Source organism: Gouania willdenowi, chromosome 6 (assembly GCF_900634775.1).
Source record: "Gouania willdenowi chromosome 6, fGouWil2.1, whole genome shotgun sequence".
Lineage (NCBI taxonomy): Eukaryota > Metazoa > Chordata > Actinopteri > Blenniiformes > Gobiesocidae > Gouania > Gouania willdenowi.
Genome location: NC_041049.1, coordinates 54,999,305 through 55,021,613, shown reverse-complemented (window position 1 = coordinate 55,021,613; position 22,309 = coordinate 54,999,305). Strand labels below are relative to the sequence as shown.

Sequence of the window (22,309 nt, the reverse complement as noted above, 5' to 3'; positions counted from 1 at the left end):
TTTAAAAAATCACAATTGTTGTTATCAGCGATGCTATCTGACCCCAGGCCTAATGCACCTAACAGCATGACTTCTGAATGCTGAATTCCACTGATCAATAATTCAGCCAATAACAACTATTTTACGAGATTGTCTTGATGAGGTTCTGTTAAAATCAGTCACTTTTGTATTAGGAGAACAGCATCCAACATTTCTATATCTGTAGAATCTGGAAATCAATTCTGCTCTTGCTCTCTACTTCCTCCTCTTCTATATCTGCTGACTCCCTCCATCCACTCCTCTTTTTCTTCCTCATCTTCTTCAAACCATCCTCACACCTCTCCTACAGAGTGCTGAGCAAATATATAAAGAAATCCATGAACTAACAAAGTCATTTGACAGTCATTAACATCCCTCGCCAGATTGGTTGTCATTATAACTCACAACCTTTACCTAAATGCCATAAATCTAAGAACTTAGATGTATACAAAAGAACATATTATCACATCAGAATATAAAATTACTAACTATCTTAAACGGTTTCTGAGAACAGCTGTCCCCTTTGAAGATACCTCAAACAGACTAAAAAAAAATGACACAAGGGGCTAAAACTCCGGAAAAAATATTCGCACACTTCTCATTTTCAAACTCCATCGAGGTATTTATACTCTGAATAAACACACCGAATTTGGTTATCCTATTTTAAACAGTTTTGAGAAAAGCTGTCCCATTTGAAGATACCTCGAACAGAGTCCAAAAAGCGTAACAAGTTCAATAACTCCGGAAAAAATTATTGCGCGCTTCTCTTTTTCAAACTCTATCAAGGTATTGATACCCTGAAGCTACACACCAAATTTGGTTATCCTATCTTAAACAGTTTCTGAGGAAAGCTGTCCCCTTTAACTCAGACGCACAGACGGAGCTCAAACCTATGTCCCCTTCCACACTTTGTGGCGGGGGATAATAACCAGTTAAGAGTTAAATCTGGGAAACATAACTATTTAAAAAGATTCATTAACACAGATACCACACACACACACACACACACACACACACACACACACACACACACACACACACACACACACACACACATCAGTTAAGGATGATGAACGCCTGTTGGCGGGGAGTAAAGAGGTATTTGTGAGCCGACACAGACGCTGAGCAGCGTTCAGCCACACAGGTCACAGTGACATACAGCACAGAATGAAAGCATCAAAGTTTATCAGAGCAAACAGAGGAAGTTGGTGCCGCTGTGATTTTTCTCCATCTGGTGTTTTGGTGTTAAAAAAAAAACAAATTTCTTTAAGAGTTCCTCAAGGTACCAAAAATTGTAACATAACTTTCTTTCTTATTTATTTATTTTTTTTAAAAAAAGGGCAATATACAATATATGAAAGCATTACAGACAAAAGCTATGGCCCAGCTGTAATCAGTGGTTTAATGCTCATCTGTCTATCAGAACAGGGCTGGTGAAGCATACATAATTTGTCCTTCAGGTCATAATGACCCGTCTTCACCAAACTTATACGGATATGGTTGCTGCAAATTTCCTGACCTTCTATCTTCATCATACTATTACTATTTTTATTTATGAGATGTATTAGAGTTATCATTTGGACTACAGATGAAAAATAGGCTCCTGGCTAATTCTGGCTTTTTTAGCCATGTTTGTTCATGGGTTATATGAAATTGCACTGTCCCCTTTCAAATAAACCAATATCACTGTGCAATTATTATCGAGTTTTCTCCTGTATTTCTATATTATTTCAACCCGATGTGCTGCTTTTCTTTCTGTAATGCTACTGGAATTGTAATTTCCATGACGGAACCTTCCCAAGGGATTAATAAAGTCTATCTAATCTAATCCATATTAATAACAGTGCCAACAAGAGCACACGGAAAACGCAAACCTTCCGCAAAATGCTAAATCTCCTCTTTGCCAGATATTGGCAGTTATCTGGATCAGTGATCCTCATGGTTCTATGATCATTCACACTTGAAAAGCTTGTAAGAAATGTTATAAAGATACAGTAGGTTGAAAGTATGAGAATCCTCAAAAAATGGCAATGAAATGCACAATCTAGATTTGATCCAGATTAAACTTGGTAGGATAACTGAGGTACCAACCCAAAATATCTGAGTCAAATTTCATAAAATCGGTCAAATTCATTTGTTCAGTTTTTAAAACTGATCCAGAATCAGTATTTTGATCCGGATCCCCTCCAAAATGTAATGGAATCTTGGCATATGGTCTATCTTTGGCTAATATTTTGTTCAAATCCGTTAAGTAGGTTTGATGTAATCCTGCTAACAGACAAACAAACAATCAAATAAAAGAAAATATTACCACCTTGGCAGAGGTTGGTGTGATGATACTAAATACATTGTCTGTGATAGTAAAGCCATACAAATGTAGCACATTCTCACACACACTAGCAACAGCAAAGTTTTTTTTTTGCTCAAAATAAAGTTTTACATTCCAACAGGTTGGCATTCTATATTTGCAAAGATATAGCCTAGGGTTAAACCAACAACATCCTGGAAAAAAAAAAAAACAGTTAAATTGTCTATTAAGTCAGACTCAGGCTTCTGATAACAGTCAGGATCTGGAATATTATTGGTTGATGTAGCTAACACTTCACTGTGCCGCATCACGATCAAGACCTTTCCATTCAACTCCAAACGTAGCGAGAGTTTTACATGAAGTGAAGCAACCACTGGTGCTCCAAAACCACCAAACCATTACGATCTTCTAGTTGAGCAGAGCGATGGATGAGTTCCTACCTCTTTATGGTGGATGCCAGTGTATTGACAGGGTTCCATGCCACACACTCCAACTGTGAGGTCATTTGATATAAATTTTCACCACTGTGGGGGAAAAACAAAACGTAGAAAAAAAGCTCATGAGCTGTGCAGTGGAGCGTCATTTAGTATAGGATAGGCTTGAGTGTGTGTGTGTGTGTGTGTGTCCTACTGTGTATACACAGATAAATGAAGCTATGATAAAAAAGAGCCTAAGATACAATTCTTCCAACATTTTTCACTGTCATAACTCAGACATGCCACATGATTAAACACACACACACACACACACTGCTTGCCTATGGATTTACAGCATAACATCCCCGTCCTTCTCCACCACACCACCTGGTTGGTGCCTGGTACGCTGCTCATTACACAGCTATTATTTTACAGTGCACTGTGGGCAAGCAGCCAGAGGAGCTGAAATATATTTCTGCTGAAACAAGATGCTCTGTAATGTCTTAATGAACTCAATTTAAAATATCCAGGATAAAGATATCCAGAAAAACAGAAAGAAATATCCCTAAAAAAAAACATTTTTTTTCTGCTGGTGCACCTGGGACTTGTCTTTGTGAGGTTTGCATGTTCTCCCTGTGCTTGCTGAGTTTTTTTCCAGGTACTTCCTCCCACAATGCAATGCGAGAAACCTTTCTGACAATGTCAATAAGAGTGTCTACAGTGGAGTTCAATGCAAACTTTGAAGCGGAAATTCCTTCATTTTAAGTGATTTAATCGAGCAAATGAGCTTTAATTTATTGATCTATGAAGCCTGCACTGTGGCTGTGTTCAAAAATCACATACAAACGTACTACTCGTACTAAGTGTGACGTTAAAATTGGGTTCCAATTCGATAATATGGAAAGATTAAGTACGCAATAAATACCCAGATGTATACGATATCGAATGCATAGAGGGTACACTAGTCATACTTAACCGCCCCATGATGCATTGCGAGCAGAACATAAAATCGCCAGCTTCAAGATGAAAGTCAAACATCCCTGTTTCAAAACAAAAGCATCTCTTCTTGTTTTCCATTTGTGTTGAACTCTTTTATAAATAGGGCTCTTGTTTTGAAGTTAACCAGAAGTTTTGTCAGCAGCACAATGGCTGGTCTCTGAAAAGTCTGCATGAAATGTGTTTCCGTGAGTTTTATGGATCAAATGACCAAATGTTAATATTCTACTTGGTCACTTTCTCGCTTAAAATGCTTTCAGAACTTTCAAATGTGGCAAATCAACGGAGATGTTTAGCCTCAGTGTGCTCAAGGTTTTTGTCATTGTAGGTTCTAAATGTAGTTGTTCTGATCCCAGTGTTCCATTTACATGAAAAGTTACTGTATTTTATGATCCCTATGTTCTTTGTCCTGTATGTAATTCTTTTGTATATTGTTTTGTGTCTCGCCATGTCTCATTGTTAAGTGTAACATTTTATTACATCAGCCTGTCTTGGGACAACAGATGGAAATTAGCCGTTGGCTACAATCTGGCATATTTACATTTTTTTGAATGTTCATTAATATGTACTGTCCCTAGTTAAATAAAGAAAGAAATATAAAAATAAATAAATAAAAATGCATTTTGGGAAACTTGGAAGTATACTTCAGTGGGAGTGGTCATCGTCCTAATCATCCTAACTGTACTTATAGTACATAGTTAATAGGGGTGTCCCGATCTGATATCAATATCGGTCCGATAATAGACTGAAAACAAATATCGGATATTGGATTCAAATTTCTGGATTCTCCGTTTTGTTTTACATTTTTATCCCCCTAATTCATTTTTTATTTATTTTATTCAATAGCAGAATATTGTAGATATTATGTTGAAGGTTAAAATGTCTGTAATCATTGGGTTAATAATAAATGGGTCAGTTTTTCTCATACCTAATGTTGCTGACTATTGTTCTCTGTTTGAGTGACATCACTTGATCAAGCCTTTTCTAACATTCCACACTACAAAATAAGTTATTATCATTATTTTATAAAAGGAAAAAAAAGTATGTATGATTCATGCAGATATCGGATCAATATATCGGTATCGGCCGATAAGCAAGGCTGCGATATCGGTATCATATCGGAAATGAAAAAGTAGTACATCGGACATCCCTAAAAGTAGACGGTATATACTCATTAAGTGTGTAGTGTGTTAGTATGTGATTTCAAACACAGCCTATGTCTTTATCTGATATACTATAAATAGTCTTAAGCAGCTTTCAATAAAATAAACATTATTCTAAAGACAATCATTCTTGTCCGTTCAGTTGTTGAAAACCACTGGTCTATTGGTCCATAACATTATTATCACGCACTCATCCAGGAATTAGAACAGTAAACCATCTCAATGATCAAGGTGTGCGAGAAGGGGATTTCCACCCAGTTCAGACCAGTGACCCTGGCTCTGCTCAGTGTGGCTGAGCTTTGTGGGATGAAAGGATTGTCCACTTAATGTGTATGAGCAACATACCAGCCATTGACTTGCTTGGCATCCAACAACCTTCCAGGTCAACATTGCCCAGCAGCACAAGTCAGATAACAAAGTTATAGTTGAAGGACTGTGAGCCAAATCTGATATTGATAGAAACATCTGGAACTGACTGTCTCTGGTAATTCCCCAATGACTGATTGTTTAAATTAACATAGAACATAGTGTAAGTTCAGGCTTCTTTTACTGTTTTGTGATTTGATAAAAACCCTCAGTGTTGCTTTCTTTTTCTCCATCTCTTGCTTGAGCTTTCCGTATGGATTATTAAGATCTCCACATGTTTTCATTTCAACTTGTTCCAGCAGCTGCAGAATAAATACAGGCCTGTTAGTACCAGGCTGCAAGATTAGACAACTGACTCAACTCTGTATGTGTGTGTGTGTGTGTGCATACACCACTGGTTATCAGTTATGTTTATGATAGAGACGACCCTCAGACTGAGAGTTTCAGGGCAGAACAGGCTCTGCTTCTTTCCTTTCTCCTGCTTTGTTTCACATCCCTGTTGTGGTTTTTACATTCATTTACTGATGTATTTATTCTCTGATTCTGGTCGTTGAAAAACTCCTGTATCAGTGAAATGAGAGAAATGTTTCATATTGACATAAAAGCAAGAAAACAGCCATATGTTCTATTAAAATTGTTTAATTATCAAAGTGATAGTCCTTTATGTTCTTTTTAAAGGAATACAAAGCAAACATATTTTCCTAAAGGAGTTCACCGGTGGTTGTTCACCTGTCAGCTTTGGGGAAGTTTGTAGCGAGGCTGTTTAAAAAGTGGCAAATACTGCAGTAAAATTTGTGTTCATTGTCGTTTCCTTATTTCAGGAAGCTATTTGACAGTAAGTTAATTTTAAGTAGGGATAGGTAATATTATTGGCCAATATTAGTCATAAAATGTAATATCGGTCTATATCAGTATCGGTTATTCCACATTTATTAAAAACCAATTTGTGCTGTTGTTTGAGACAACATAATAAAAAAAACTATGACACTTTTTCCATTACTAATGTTGAATCATTTTTGTTATTTTGCACTGATGTTTATTTGTGGAATACAATGGGGCATCACATTAAAAGTAGCCATAACCTGCTATATCCATGGACATATATATTATGAGACCTAAAATTAGGTGTGGGGAAAGAGAGTCTAATAATTTTTCATATTGAAAATGTAGTGTTGGACAACATAGGGTATTGTCAAAAAGCCAAAACCAAACATCCTGAATTATAAGGATGGCATTACATATTCATTATTATTTTTATCATTGTTTATTTTTACAAACTAAGCAATATTTCATAAAAATCTTTCAGTTCTCTTTTGTGCAAAGAACGTAACTTAAGTTTCCTCATCATTTTTCAAACAATGCTGCATTAAAGGGATAGTTCGCCTATTTAAGACATGACGTTGTATGCAATCCTCACCATCACTATAGTGCATACACATTGTTTCACTCAGTGGTCACCTCCCTGGTCCGAGTTCTGGCCGTTTGAAGTTGGTCAAGAAAGTAGTCCCGGTTAGTTTCCGGGGCCACAAAACTGTGCGTTTTTAATAGAAAAAAAGATATGCGTTTGAAAGCTTGATTCATTTACGTCACAAAACCACCCACAAAAAAAAATTCATACCTCCAGTTTTAATCGGCACTATTTTCTCTTCCGTTTCCATCAATCCGCGCTGCCGTCAACGTCATCGGTGCGCCTAATCCCATCAGCTGTTGATAGCGCGACTCGCGGACAACATGTCTGACTCCGCCGATGGCAACCCTCTGGCCATGTCTTAAATAGGCGAACTATCCCTTTAAAAACCTTTCAGCACTTTATTAGTTGCAAATGCAAATACTGCGGATAAAAATACAAATGACAAACATTAAAAAATCTGCCATTTGATACTTGACTGTAAAGACTTATAACAAATATACAGTAGCTGAGTAAAAATATCGATTTAATCGATTTTGGATTGGTTTCAATAACATCTATAAAAATCGATGCAAAGGTGCTGAAATCAATATGCATTTCATTTTAATTTTTACTTAAAGGTAGGGAAGGTGATTTTCAAAAGCTAGCATGATTTTGAATGTATCCTCCCCAACGGCTCCACCTTTACCCCCCTCCCCCCTCCCCTCTGTGCTCCGTCTCACTCACATGCATGCGCACAGCTGCTGCTGAACAAACTCAAAATTCTAAGAGAATACAGTGGAGGCTTCAGGCATGACCTCAAACATCAAAGAAGTAAAAATATTTAAATGATCTGTCTCCATAGTTAGCTTTTTACCACCTGCATGCTCTTCCATGTCGGACTACAGCAGACTCCCACAACAACAATGTACAGGACAGCCAAATAATGAATGAAAAATTAAAATCAAAGGGGTTTTTGTTTGATATACTCACACAAAGGACAAATTGACATCTGATATGTGTGATTGTTTTTTATGATTTCAATTTGTAGCCTTTACCAGATCTTGTATAGTTGACTCTGTATTGGCCACGTTTATATGGGAGCTTTAATTTGCTTGGAATTAAATAATTCCTTTTTCTTGTAAACAGTTAACACTTAATTCCGCTTTAAGTTAATTCCAGTTGTTTTGCGCATGTACAACTTGCAGTCATGACGTGCTGGGTGATGACATAATCCAACATGACGGCCCGGAAGAGTGCCGAAACTATCTAATAAGAGCCTGAAAAAATGGGATGGACGGAGGCATAAACGTGCGGACATTAACACGGAGAGAGATCAGTAAACGAAGCAGGCTTCATTGGACGGGTGATACTAAGACCCGGAGACGGAGTATATACATCCCCATACTGCTGCACAGGCTGTAATATCACCAAGATAATCATTGTAACGGTTGTTAGAGCTGCTATCTTTACCAGGGAGCAAACATTTATTCCTGGTGATTGTTTTCTGGAGTTTTACTGGGATTTATTTACTGGTGATTAGTTCATATCTCTCTTCCGCTCCACGGACCAAAGTGTGTTATTGTTGAGCTGTTGATTCAAAACTAAAATCAAAATAAAGGTGAAAACAGTTCTCATGTGTGGTCTTCTGTGTTACAGCCGACAATAAAAAGGTTTGTTGTGTGTTTTTCCCGAAAGACGTGATCGACATGATACGTCATGTTCGCCCCCTGTCCATTCAGAGCCTTCCCAACCCCCAGACCTAAAGCGGAATGAACTAAAGCCGAATAAACCGTTTTTCCAAGTAAACCTCAGTTCAGGAATTACTATTACCATGTAAACATGAAGCAGAACACTTTAAATTTGAATGATTTAATTCAGAATAACTAATTCCGAATTAAAAAACATCATGTAACCGTGACCATTGTTGCACAGTTGGTTTGCAATCTAATGAACTTCCAAATGGATTATATTTTCCAAACCTGACACACACAATAAACACTATTATCCATGCTACAGAAGTCTGATAAACACTAAACAATATAAGTAAAGCAGCAGAACATGTATGAATCACATCTATCAGTGGAGTTCACTTCATGACTCAGTGAAATGTTTGACAGAGGACTGAATAGCGGATATGGATGCTATCAGCAGACAGTCATTTGTTAAAAGGAAATATTTCCTAAGGTTCCAGTTGTTCATCTGCAGCTGTGAATCACGGCGTTCTCAGGAAAAATAACCATATGCTGCCCAAAAGTTTATGAACCAGCCTTCTAACAATGCAATGTTATTATAATTTATTAATAATAGTGTTGGTCCCCATAAAAGTTCTCAAAAACAATGCAAAATCCAATAGAAAACATTATTTCTAAATAAAAAACATGAGATAAATCGACTTTTAGTTGTTTGGTGTCAGCTGACCTTTAGCTATCTTGTGTGTTAAGTGTGTGACTTCTTTATAAAACTATTCGTGCGTTCTCAGCTAAGATGCATCAGGGAATGAGCAGATAATGGAGTTTGAGACATTGAAAAAGAGTTACAGTAGGTTTAGTATGAATAATCATCGTGATTATTGTTATTTTTGTACAGTAATTCATTGGGCTGGGAGTGTGGGGTCAAAAGATGTGCAAATTTATCCCACAAACAAAGTACTTCTCTGACCAAAAAAACCCTATGTTATTAATTTATTTCTTTACTTATTATTATGACATTTATAACTAAAGCTTTTTAAGTTTTATCAAAAAATTAAATACTGTAAACGATAACATAAGAGCAAAAACTTGAGAACCAGATTGACAATTCATGCCAGTGTGAAACTACAAACACAAAGCTTATTATGATGATCACCACCATGACTTCCGAATAAGCAGTATAATAAGTTTAAAATGTAAGATATCTTCGACAGTTCATAATAATAGTTAATAATAAACTACCGTATTTTTCGGACTATAAGGCGCACTTAAAATCCTTTAATTTTCTCAAAAATCGACAGTGCGCCTTATAATCAGGTGCGCCTTATGTATGAAATTAATATGTCAAAATGTTTTAGTACAACTTTAGTAAACTATGAAGCTGCACTGCTTGATGGATTTTTGGCGCTTCAGGGCTACCGTAGTCAGACGTCTCGCGGAGTGATATGTACCTGTACTGTGCTTCAACATACTGAACTGAAAAAGTGAGTGTAATGTTCTGTATTTTATGTGTTAAACCTGAACAATGTTGAGAGTTATTGTTAATGAGTTGAATAAAGTTTGACTTATCTAACTATTTTGTTTCGCTTAACGCGTCTTAATAATAATAATAGTAACAAACCGGTGCGCCTTATAAGCCGGTGCGCCTTATAGTCCGAAAAATACGGTACATAAAGTTGTCAAATCACTGCGTTAGGTTTATGAGGAGCAATCGCACACTGGACACAGCTGACGTGACACACACACACACACACACACGCGCGCGCGCGGGGAGAGAGAGAGCGCTGAAACACAGCAGGTAAAGTAAAAATCAGCTGGTTAATGACAGAAAGAAACAATAAACAAAATCAATCAGCGTAATCGCTGCTGAGGCAATGATGCACAGGGAGCGGACGGAGCGCTGTATCAATCTGCTTCCATTAAAAAAGTGACCATAAAACGCTATGAATGGACTGATATGCAGACGCAGTGCAGTGAGAAGGAGACTTCTCCGTTAACATGAGTACTGTAGCCCGTCTACCTGCCAATTCTGATTGGCTGAGTAGTTTGAAGGGCACCCTCATCAGAGAAAAGGGTGCGGCCTTTCCATTACTTTTTCTTGGAAAACTGTTAAATTATTGGAATGCGGCCAATACAGTAATGCGTTCAATTGCCCGGAAAATACGGTAAATACACAAAATGACAGAAAAACTGTGCAAATCCTTTGTTCTATCCTTTGTTAATGCTCAGATTGGTCATTATTCTAAATGTTGACCTCGATGTTGATAATGTGACCCTCGGAGCTGACCACACATTTGTGGTCCTCGCTGTGATAAAACAGATTGTTGGTCTATAGTTTATCAACAATCAACCATAGACTGTTGGACCATGTGTGTGTAGAGGCTGATGGTACACTTCCTTTGCTGACCTGTGGGGGCAGCAACAGGCCTCTATTGCCCACCGAGGTATGCAAGAAAAAGAAGAAGAACAATGGGCTAGAGAGAGTCCACATATTGGAATCTGAGGGGAAAACAACACCCTTTTTAAAAGTTAAAGCTTTATTGAACTTATGTGGTTGGGAAAATCCCTTTAGGAATACAAATCATTATTCAGGGGCGTTCTCCACTGTTTTGTGCTCCATTAGCGGCACATTGTACGTAACTCATTCTTTGGTTTGTTTCCAATTAGTAAATCAGGCCCTGTTTCTACTTCCGGCCACTGTTTTTGACTTCCGTCGGTGGCAAGTTAACTTTAGGAAGTGTTTTTGAATTCAAAAAGTTACTAAGAATGAAAAATGAAGAAGGAAGCCCCCAGTGGCAGACAGACCTGTCCTCAAGGTGAACATCCTGTTCACAACAGCATCCTGCCACCTTTCACTGATATACTGCCCTTTGAAACAATCAAACAATGGTTTCTGAAGCAGTTCCAGCTTTAATAGTTGCCGTTTGCGTCGTCCAGGAATAGATTTTGTCACAGGTTTATTACGTGTATGTGTGCGTGTCTGTGTCACCTGTTGTACGGGTTCCTGAGGAGCAGAGCCTGGCTGTCTGAGGGTGTGTGGCATCCATAGACAGGAGGCGGTACAGGATACTGCTGCTCACCTGCAGTCACACACAAAGTAAATACACTGGTAAAGAACTGGGTGAATACTTTTCAGTAGCCTTCTGTAGCCGTGGTGATCAAAACTAAAAGACTTGAAAGTCCCTCCCACGTCTTTTCTCACAGTTTTTAAAATGCAGAAATTGACAAAGTTGACTCACATTTCAATATCTAATAATAACATTTGCCGAAAATGGATCAAAGAGACGCGTGGGTGGATGAAAGGAGGGATGAGAGGAGGAGACGATGGGAGAGTGTGAGTCAGGATGTGGGTGATTAATAAATCCTACAGACAAGGTCATGACTGAGATGTCAAACTAAAGGGACAAAACACTGTAGAGGTGAGTGTGCATAGCACAGCTGTGCACTCATACAGCTGTGCATTCAAATGTTCCTCTTTCTATAAATGAAGGAGAAGCTGCACCAACAGTGATTAAAAATGGTCTGCAATGACAGTCCGTAACAACACTTTTTTGGGGTCCAGGCTGTTTCGTCAGATGATTGAGACCAGTAATGAGTGAAGTGAACAAATCTACTGTAATTAGTAGTAGTTCTTTATGATGGCACCTGATGGTCATCATCTACGTCATCTTTTCAGGTTAAGGATTGTGAGCAGATCTTGTGAGTGCATTGGACAGTCCTTCAGGAGCGCTCCCAGGAGTTTGAGGTCAATCAAAATTGGTCCAAAGAAGAACTTTGGTGAATTTGTGACAAACTCAAAGGAAAAGGAAAATCTGACACAAGTGGTTTATTTTTACTGAAATACTTAAAAGTGGTTCTGAGAGAAAGGTACAAATAGCACTCATTAACTCAGACACGAAATATGAGTGAAATGATCACAATGTTGTGGCTACGGTGCAATTTTTAGTAATTTTATCTAAAAATAATAATAAAACAATATCACTAGAGAAATGAATTATATTCATAATTAAAAATTCTACAGATTTGAAATAGGATTAACAGGAAAAAAAGAGAAAGTACAAAAATGTATGATATTGTTGGCAGGGGAAAAATAAACAGACAAACTAAAAATCACTCTGAGTTATGGAAAAATCTCTTCTTTAAGCTATAAAAGGTTAGTATACCATAGGTATCACGTTTCCTTTAGAAAATAATAAAATAACAAATGTAGGAAATGCTGACTCAAGACAGACTGTGGAGATGTGCAGAGTTACATCTTTGGACAAGGTTAGAAAGATGTAAAAAAATTAAATAAAATATGTCAAGTATATACAATTAAAAATTATTTTCTTCTATCCATTTTTATTTCTTTACTTAATAACTACATTTAAAAAAGGAGCAAAGTAATCAATTCCAAATCATTCAGTCACATTGTTTGCTTTACTTATCAAAGGTTATCATTGAAAGGCACAAATACTAAAAAACTACTATGGCCTGAAAATAGTTTTAATCATGTGTAGACTAAATAGAATATAATTTTTAGGGACATAATTGAGTGCATTGTTACATATTTTGGGGTTGAATATTAACTTATTAAAATAGTTTGAATAGAAATGTCTCATTTATTACAGATGCATGTGTCTGAAGGGAAAAAAAGTAAATTAAATAAGTTTTGTGGATATAATAAAGTGTGACAAGAGAAAATTCTTCCTTTTGAGTGCGCTGAGACTCAAAGTGTCCTTACTCATAGCGCTCTGCTGAGGAAAGGCGTCCTCGTGTTTGAAGGAGTGATTGGAGAACTGGGAGCTGTGGTGTGTGGGAGTGTGACCGTAGTTACCGGCGCCGTCAAAGGCAACTGTGCCGTAACCTGCAAGACACACAACAGCAAACAGTCAGTGCATGGATGTTCTCACATATACAAGACATAAAAACAACGCATGTCTTTTAATAATGCTTTTTATTTCACTGGACAACTGTGATCATCTGAAGCTCCTTTTATTCATTTAATCCTATTTTTTTAATAAGTGAACAAAAAAGTGATCATTGTATTTTGGTGCAAAATCACTGCTGCTGCAGAAGATAAGTCATGCATTCATTTTATTTAATAAAGCCTGACTAATCTGCTAAACATTACCTTCATGCTTTCACAGACAAAAAAAATGAAACAGAAAGGTTTGGGAAAATAAATACTTTAATTTATTTTTCTAATTAAATTCTAAAAATTTAAAATTTTAAAAATTTTAAAATTCTAATGGTTTTAATTGTATATATATATATATATATATATTTTTTTTTACATTTATAAATAAATAATTACATGTATGATTTCATTATTTCGTACAAAAAAGTAGCAAAAACAGAACTCGCACGCATTGTAGACTAGGCCGGAATCATGACATGAACTGACCTTAAAGGGCACAGCATGCTACCATTAATCACTACACACACACACACACACACACCACACAAACACACGCTTCATTAATTAAAAAACACTTTCACTGACTTCACTATGGGACGGGTGAGATGGGAGGGAAGGGGTGAGAGAAAAAAAACCTCATTAAATGTCTTCATTTATCTTCCACTCACCCTGTCACACTACTCTCTCCATCTCTCTCTCTTTCTCTCTCAATTCAATTCATAACAGCTTTATTGGCATGAGAAAACAGGTTTACATCGCCAAAGCAAGTGTGAGAACCATGTACACATGAAAAGATTAAATGTTGTAATTTACAATGAAGTTATAAATGTTATAAAAGGGGAGGTTAAGTACAGGATTTTACATATATTAATACACACACACATGCGTACGGTTGAACAAGTATATATATATATATATATATATATATATATATATATATATCGTCGATTTGATTCACAAAGGCTTGATTTGATTTGATTCATGAATCAGTTTGATTTTATATTCGGTTAAAAATATTGCCGTCAAGTTTACTTAAATATGGAAGAGATTCTCAGAGATTTAATGCTGTAAAAATAGTACAAAGTACGGTAAATCTAACTTGGTGCAGTATTTGAAATATTCATGTTTACATTAAGAATTGAGCCAACAGCACTGCATTACACACGCCATAAAAGACAATAAATGATCGATATGGAACCAGTCAAAGAAAAATGTATTCAAATCGATTAATGTTTTTTTTTTTACCCTAGCCCTATGTGGAATTAACTTTTTTTGTTTCTTCCTGAAAGCTTTATTAAAGGCAGAGCAATGTAAAATAGTTCTAAAGATGAAGAAATCACATTTTAATTAACGTAATAAGATATAAAGGAAGTCGATAATCGAAGGCCAAAAAGCCTTTTTGTGTGTGAGTGATAGAAACAGCTCTCACACACACACCTACAAACACACACACACACACACACACACACAGACGCGCTGGTCTCTGTGTGACCCTGCTGTGCTATCAGCTCTACTGTGTGACCCCAGTCCTGCCGTGACTTTGTTTGCATGTGCTCGTCCAGCCTCGGTAGGCAGCAGATAAAACGGGGTGAGAGGTCGGCTCGGCTCTTTGATTTCCATGTTATTCCTGAATTATCTGCTTGATAAGCATGTTATTGCTAATTAATCTGTTTACTGACCACTAACAGTTTTTCTACTCGGCTTGAAAAAGAGCAGGAATGAAAAGAAAATTACCTTGGTGATTTAGATCTTTGATAAAAAAAAAAGGGGGTTAAATACAGACAAAGCATCAATCACTCTGACAAATAATACAAATTAAAGTGAATGATTTTACCTGTTTAGGCAATTGTTTGCACTGTACATTTCATTTAACACAACCTCTGTTCAACTCAATGGATTTTTATACTTTTATACATAAATCAATTACTCTGACATTATTTCAGAATAATTTTTTACTAAAAAAACAATAATACACTGTATCAAACCATTTTAAAACAACAATACAGGAAACCCAAACACATCTAATAAGGCAGCTACAAAAAATCTATTCAACCAACATTTATATTGTAAATCTCTTTACAACAACCAATAAGGTAAAATAAAATATTTGCTTTACAGTCAGAGAATGACAAGAAGTAATAAACATATTAGAATAACGTTAAAATCTACAAACATTGCATCATTTAGGTGAAAAAGGCCAGTAAGCAGAGGCGAATAACACAGAATTTGACTTTCTATAAAACAGATGTCAACAATGGAGGGAACCGAGAACGTTTCCCCTCGTGTTTGTGTCTAGACCCTGAAACATTCAGGAAAGAAGAGGATTTAAATGATTTGTTATGTTCACAATCTTTTTAAAAGTCTTAACATTTAAAGGAATGCGATGAAGAGGCTGAAAAACAAGCAATAAAAGCTAATAAAACCATTCCATAGGGACTGGAGGATTCCAGTCATCAGCTGAGCAGCTGCACTTTACACCAGCTGAAGGAGGATCGGTGAATATTTAAAGATAAACAGGCTTACAGTGTAGTGTGGAGCTAATAAATGCATTGACTGTGTTTTATAAGGTGGATGATTAAAAAATATGAATATTATGTTTATTGACGATTCATTCTACAAACACAGAGTGACTCACAGATAATGATGAAAAAAAAAACACTTTTGATGGAGTAAAACATTCTTCTTTCAACTAAAAAAGATTTTATTTGTTTTTATTAAAGTTATGTAACTTCTTCTTTATAGTTTTACAAAGGCCTCCTAACTAAATAATAATAATAAAAAAAACTTGATCTGTTGCTGAAGTACTTTATAACTAATGGGTAATGCTCAGACCAAGTATGAGATCAAAAAATCTATAATCAATTCATTGCTATTTTATTATTGACGATTATGAGCCAATTCCTAAATTTCTGATGATCGATAATTTTTTTTAAATACACTATACAATAATGAAGGTGCTGTGAGTTGAAAGATCAAAAATCAGCAACAATGGAAAATCGAATGATCAATAATTAAATAAAAGTACAGTACGTAAAAATCAGTAATGGTTAATAATTGAAAATCAGTCGAACAGGGACTTCAATAACTGGAATGGAATCAGGAAATTGGGCTCTGATTATTAATTTCTCAGCTAATCTCTTGTGGATATTTAAAGCAGATGACAAACTCACAGGCACGCACCAGCCTGAGTTTATTTAAATTAATTTGAAACAACAAATGTGTACAGTAACGTGGGTACTTGTAATCCTCTACCTACGGGTCATTCATTTATAGCTTTTAAAATGACAAATGTGCAGAGGCAGAAACAAAGCCAGGGTGAAAATAAACCTATCCCAACACAAATATTTACTAAAGTTGAACTTCACATAACTGAACTTGACACATTAAGAAATACATTTTATATGAAAGACTGAATGATGCATTTTAAACCACATTATAATAACTCTTTTACATAGGGCTCCTTACAATATATATATATATTTTTGATTGGATACATTTCAAAAACAATAATATTTCCAACTTTAACAAATTGTTTTTAACTTGCAAAAAGGTGATCTTAACAACAAGGATAAGGATACAAGCACACATTGAGAAGTGGTGTCAAACAACATAAATAAAAGCAGGAACTAATCATTTTACAGGCATTTTTGCTTTAATTTTAGTATTTTCATAAAATCTAATTCTAACTAACTAATTGAAATTGATTAATGCCTGCAAATGGATTTAAATGCAGTCAATTTTCTGAGAAATAATTTATATAGAAAGAGTTACAGCTGCACATTCACAAGGGAGGGATTTTTAGGGGAAAAATATGAAATATGCTAAATTAAAAAACAGGAAAGTGGAATTTTTACTGCATGTTTTCAAACTTCTAGAATGACGGAAATCTTGTGTGTGAAGTGGATTCAATGTCTGCAACACACACACACACACACACACACACACACACACACACACACACACACACAGCTATCCTCCTCCAGCCCTACCTGTCTGGTTGCGGGCCACCTGCTGTGTGTCCACACAGTTGGTCAGGTATGGGGTGTTGCTGAACATCCTGCTGGGGGGCTGGTGGTGGTGTCCTGCAGTCACAGGCGCCGGCTGGGTGGGGGCTGCTGTCGGAGGTGGAGGAGCACCGAACGCCGCCCCGTACCTGCAGGCCCCGGTGCCCGTGAACTGGCCCGAAAAGTGGACGGTGAAAGCGCTGAGGCCACAGTGAGGGTCTGCGTCATGGTGATGAGGGTCGCTGGTGGCCCCCCAGCTGGGCTCCTGTTTGATGAAGGAATGACCCCCCAGGGATGTGTGAGGTGCGCCCAGGGAGGAATAAGGGGAGGGAGCGGTGTGGAAATCCAGGACAGGAGCCCACTGAGGGGCTGTGCTGACAGGTAGAGCCGGGCAGCTGGGATTGGGGCCCGTTGGAACCGGGGCCAGCAGGGAGTTTAGATCTCGGACCTCTGAACCCATTGTGGTCCAGGGGAGAAAGCTGGGGTATAGGGACGCTATTTTAAATGTTGATCCGTCTCTCCACTCTGTCTTTGGTTGTACTTGAACGCAGCGCCTTAATCCTCTAGAGCTGAGAGTCTTTATAGTCGTTCACCTTTACGGGTCCTGTCTGCAGATCACAACACCCCCACAACCGCTCTGCAAGATCCTCAAGTCCAACTAAAGTTCATGGTGAATGTCAAAAAAACCAGTGTCAAATTTTAGTTTGGAAGCACAAAGTTACAGAGGACGACGAGATGAGACATCAAGTTCAGAATGTGTCCTATTGGAGAAGAAGAAGTGTTGGTCTCCTCAGCGATGGATTAAGTCCATTGAAGCAGGACAGGAGGCAGGTCTGCTTAGAGCTGTGTGTGTGTGTGTGTGTGTGTGCGTGTGCATGTGTGTGAATGTGTGTATGTGTGAATGGAGCCAGAGGAGTGAGGAGGAGTGACCCTCTTTTCCCTCCACTCACAGCAGCCTGTGTGTGTGTGTGTGTGTGTGTGAGGGTGTTGGAGCAGGAGGAGTTTAGGAGGTGATGAGGGACAGGACCATCTGACTTCATTTATTGACTGTATATTGGAACCCACACACACACACACACACACAAGATCAGATGGGCATCTTCTATCAAAGCAGGGGCCACAAAAACGTGATTGTCTGAGGGCCACATTATCAATATTCATGTTAGCATTTGGAAGAAAAGAGCAATCTGAGAACTGACACAGGAAAGAACAAAGAGTTTTGCCTTTGTAGTCTTTTTGTGTGAGTTTTCTTGGTGTTTTTGAGTTTTTAGACATTTTGTGTGTTTTTAAATTCATTTTGTCTATTTTCTTGTTAATGAGGCACATTTTTGTTGCTTTTTTGTGTGTTTTTGATACATTTTTGTGTTATCGTTGTCATTTTTTTCTGTCATTTAGTGCAGATTCGTTGGCATTTTGTGTTATCAAAGTCCATTTGTACGTGTTGTTGTTTTTGTAGTCGTTTTGTGTTCAAGTGGTTATTTAGTGTTTCTTTGTTATCATTCCATGTACGTTTTTTGACATGTTGCTGTCGTCTTTGTTTCTAGCGTTTTCTGTGCTACGTTGGGCTTCATATAACTTCCAACTTCAGGAATTACAATTTTGCTTTGGGGGCCGCTCAAAATTAAATCGTGGGCCGCATGTGGCCCCCGGGCCACCAGTTGCCTATACCTGGACTAGATAATGAATATATTAAAAACCAATATCAACAACAACAACAATAATAGTAATAATTGTGGAATTTCTAATCAAACTCTAAAAATAAATATATATTTTAAAACATTGTTGGTGATTCTTCATATATTTTAATGTATATAGGTTACCTTTGGAAAACATCTACTACCAGCTGGGAAATATTACGCTAATTAATTCAAAGCGTAATTATCTCGTATTAACTGAATTGGTTTTAATTCCTGACCTAAAACCCCAACACAAGGAACATAAAGGTCTAAACTGTCTTAAAAAGAACATAAAAGACAGTTTTCGTTGTGTTGAAATCTCTGAAAACAGAAAATTAAAATAAATCCACTTACCGCCATGACGGGTGCAGAAATGAGTCCCGGTTCCTCCCGGAAAACGTTCACTAATTAAATCTCAAATAAAAAAAACACCCTCCGCCCAGATTGTACATTTAAATAAAAGAAGCATTAGCTAAGTAAGGCTCTACTAAATTTCAAATCAAGCCTAAACATCGTTACATATTTAATTTTGAGGGAAAAATAAAACGTGGAAACGACAATTTAATTAAAATCGTTGACAGATTAATGCTCGGTTACGCACCGGAGGCCTGTTCGTAGGCCACATCAATCATGTCGGGTTGAGCTTTAAGGCCTAACGTTCCGGTTGTTTATTTATTTATTTTACCTCATTTAATGAACTGCTCAAATACGTTCAATATGCTGTGAAATCACGTAAAATTCACCAAAAAAAAAAAAAAAAAAAAAAAAAGCTCCTGCTATTCAGTAATAATGAGCGGGTGACGGAGGGACAGATCACAGGTGGGACTATTTTACTGCGCAATAAGCAAAACTAAAGGTAATTAAACCAAAATAGAACGTTTATGTTTAAATAGGAGTCCTTTTAAAAACGTGTATGACGGTATTTAGTGTTAAACTACTTACATTATCCTCAAAAGGTATCATGTTGACATGAATCACAGTTCTAGTTGAAACGCTCTTTTCTGTCTATCAAAGCGGTTGCCAGGTTCAAGGGAAGGATATCCGTCAATATAACACAAATATTATCTTCAATAATTAAAACCAAATAATGAGCACAGATTTCTTAATGTAATTAATTTATCATATTAAACAAATTGAAATAAAAAAATACTAAAAGAACAATGAGCAAATAAATTACATGTTTATTTCAAAAAGAAAGAAAGAAAGAAAAAAAACTGATTAAAAAAATTGTAGTCAATATAAAAAGCAATTTGTTTGGAGAATGTTTGCTTTTAAAATGATTTTACACATTCCTCATAAATTTCATTTACATTACTTTGTTTAGGTTTACAGTTTCATTATTAACAATGTTACTAAAATATCGTTAACTTTTCCTCCCCTTCCAAATATAAATAAAAGTACCTTTTCCTGTACTGACAGAAGTGGCCCACAGACCTACCTGTGACCCCTCAGCTGTAGCTCAGACTGAGCGACAGACATACAGACAGAAATGAATCCACAGCTGGGATGAAAAGTCTGATTATTGCAACAGAAAAGCATTCTTTAGAAACTTTCCCCAAAGATAGGAATATGTCTATTTTTGTCTGATGAGTTATTCTACAGATGTTTCGGAGCTCCTTTATTCATTTTTGTTTTTTCAACTTTTCCTCCTTAAACACAATTTTTGGAATGAAACTACTGTAAGTCAGATAACTGATCAACACAGTGAAACATATTCTGTGGTACTGTAGATCTGCATCTTGTAAATATGACACCATGATGATTGCTTAAATCATAAATATTTAATTCCGAAAGGGTGATAGTTGTGGATCTATGTGTTTTCTCTCCGTGTCCTACTACTCCGCTTTGACCCATAACTAAAACATTGCATTGTGGGAACGTTGATTCCGCTTGTCCAAAATGTGGCAGCACGCTTTGTAATAATGGCTCAGGTTCAGTTTTATGCATTATAAACTTTCCTTTACATTTTACAGAGGAAAAGCTTGGGCTCGGCCTAACGTCTCATGTGAACGCAAGGTCAGAAAACCTGCGAGGACTATATATGGATATATGAAGCTAGCTCAGATTCAAATCAGTCATTAATATCATAAAACACAATAATCCTGATCATGTCAGCAAAAAGATTAAAACAACTAGTCTTCAGCAAATATGTTGAAGTATGGGTGCTCGTAAACATCATTAAGAGGAGTCGACTTCTAAAGTTGTAAGAAAACTTTTCATTGGATCAATAAATAAAGCAGAGGAATAATGTTGTATTTCAGGCCGTTTGCTGTGCTGTTAGATGGCAGGCTTCTGTGTTTTAGTCACCTCCCTTTAATTAAGTCTTCCACCACAGTTTATATCACTTCAGTAGGAAATAAATCCAAGCAAGACTTAGCATGATGATCTGTTTTTGGATGACGATAAAATGTCTTTCTCTTTTTTTTTTTTTTTTTTTTGCTGTTGGAAGTTTTAGTCAAAGACATGTGAAAACCTGAATTATTACTTAGTGGCTGTGGAAGCGAACTGCAGCTTTACTTGTTGCAGCAGAGGAAACGGAACCTCTGCCCTCCAATTACTTTGTGCTATCAAGTTACAGGTAAATGTCCGCCACACACACTGATGTAAATCAAGTATCCATATTTCAACAAGCATTTTCAGCTAAAGTTTAGGATGACTTTCAAGGTTTCCGTCAAAAGATAATTATTTGTTCATCGGTGTCCTTGCTATGAAACAGACACAAGAAATAAAACTGGTATATTAAAAAAAAAAATGATTAAAAAAGAGTCCTGATAAAAAAGATCTTGAAGCCATTTGCTTCAAAGTGAAGAAGATCCTGCTTCACCGTGACAGTAGGATCAAAAAATATTTTTTGGGTTTTTATTATTTACTTTAAAGCTGATTTCTGAGAAATCTATGTTTATGTATCATTGTTTTGAAATGCGGAAAACATACCTAACTAGTCTTTTACTATGGCCTACTGCCGGTGGTCGTTCATATACGTCAATGTATATAAGTCCCGCCTTCGTCCTATAGACCCCTATACAAATAGAAAATCGCACTGCGATTGCCCAGCCAATAGGCTTCGACTTCCTTTTTTTGAGACTGTCAATCAAAGTGAATGCGGAACTGTGTACGGAAACAAGGCCGTGCGTCACAAGAGCAAGCAGGTAAGATTTTGGCTCTTACCTCAGAAATATTCATCGCCAAAAGAATAACAATGACCCATAGACCTATATCAATGTGACCCGATGCAACCTTGTTATGCACAAAAAATAGAGGCGTGGCTTCTGGTAGATTGGCAGAGGCAGGGGGAGGAAGTGGAGCAGTTTAGGGAGGGACTTTGAGACGTTCGCTTTTATTTATTTATTTTTATTTATTCATTTATTTGAAGTGTGAACAATC

The 22,309-nt window shown here is 36.8% G+C and overlaps 1 protein-coding gene across 7 annotated transcripts in view; it reads right to left on the bottom strand.

The window, feature by feature from the left end:
* Positions 1-19,950, bottom strand: part of wt1a (WT1 transcription factor a) — a 32,986-nt gene extending 13,036 nt beyond the window's left edge. For 2 of the 7 annotated variants that reach the window (XM_028450261.1, XM_028450264.1), the window contains exons 1-5: positions 19,868-19,929; positions 17,235-18,296; positions 13,069-13,191; positions 11,335-11,425; positions 2,767-2,850 (exon numbers count right to left, since the gene is read on the bottom strand). In XM_028450261.1, the coding sequence (XP_028306062.1) occupies positions 2,767-2,850; positions 11,335-11,425; positions 13,069-13,191; positions 17,235-17,709 (773 nt within the window). In that variant the 5' untranslated portion in view covers positions 17,710-18,296; positions 19,868-19,929. Of the gene's footprint in view, positions 1-2,766; positions 2,851-11,334; positions 11,426-13,068; positions 13,192-17,234; positions 18,297-19,279; positions 19,309-19,867 lie in introns of those variants that run through there. The other 5 variants (XM_028450265.1, XM_028450267.1, XM_028450263.1 and 2 more) reach the window with 4 other exon arrangements.
* Positions 19,951-22,309: the final 2,359 nt, after the last annotated feature.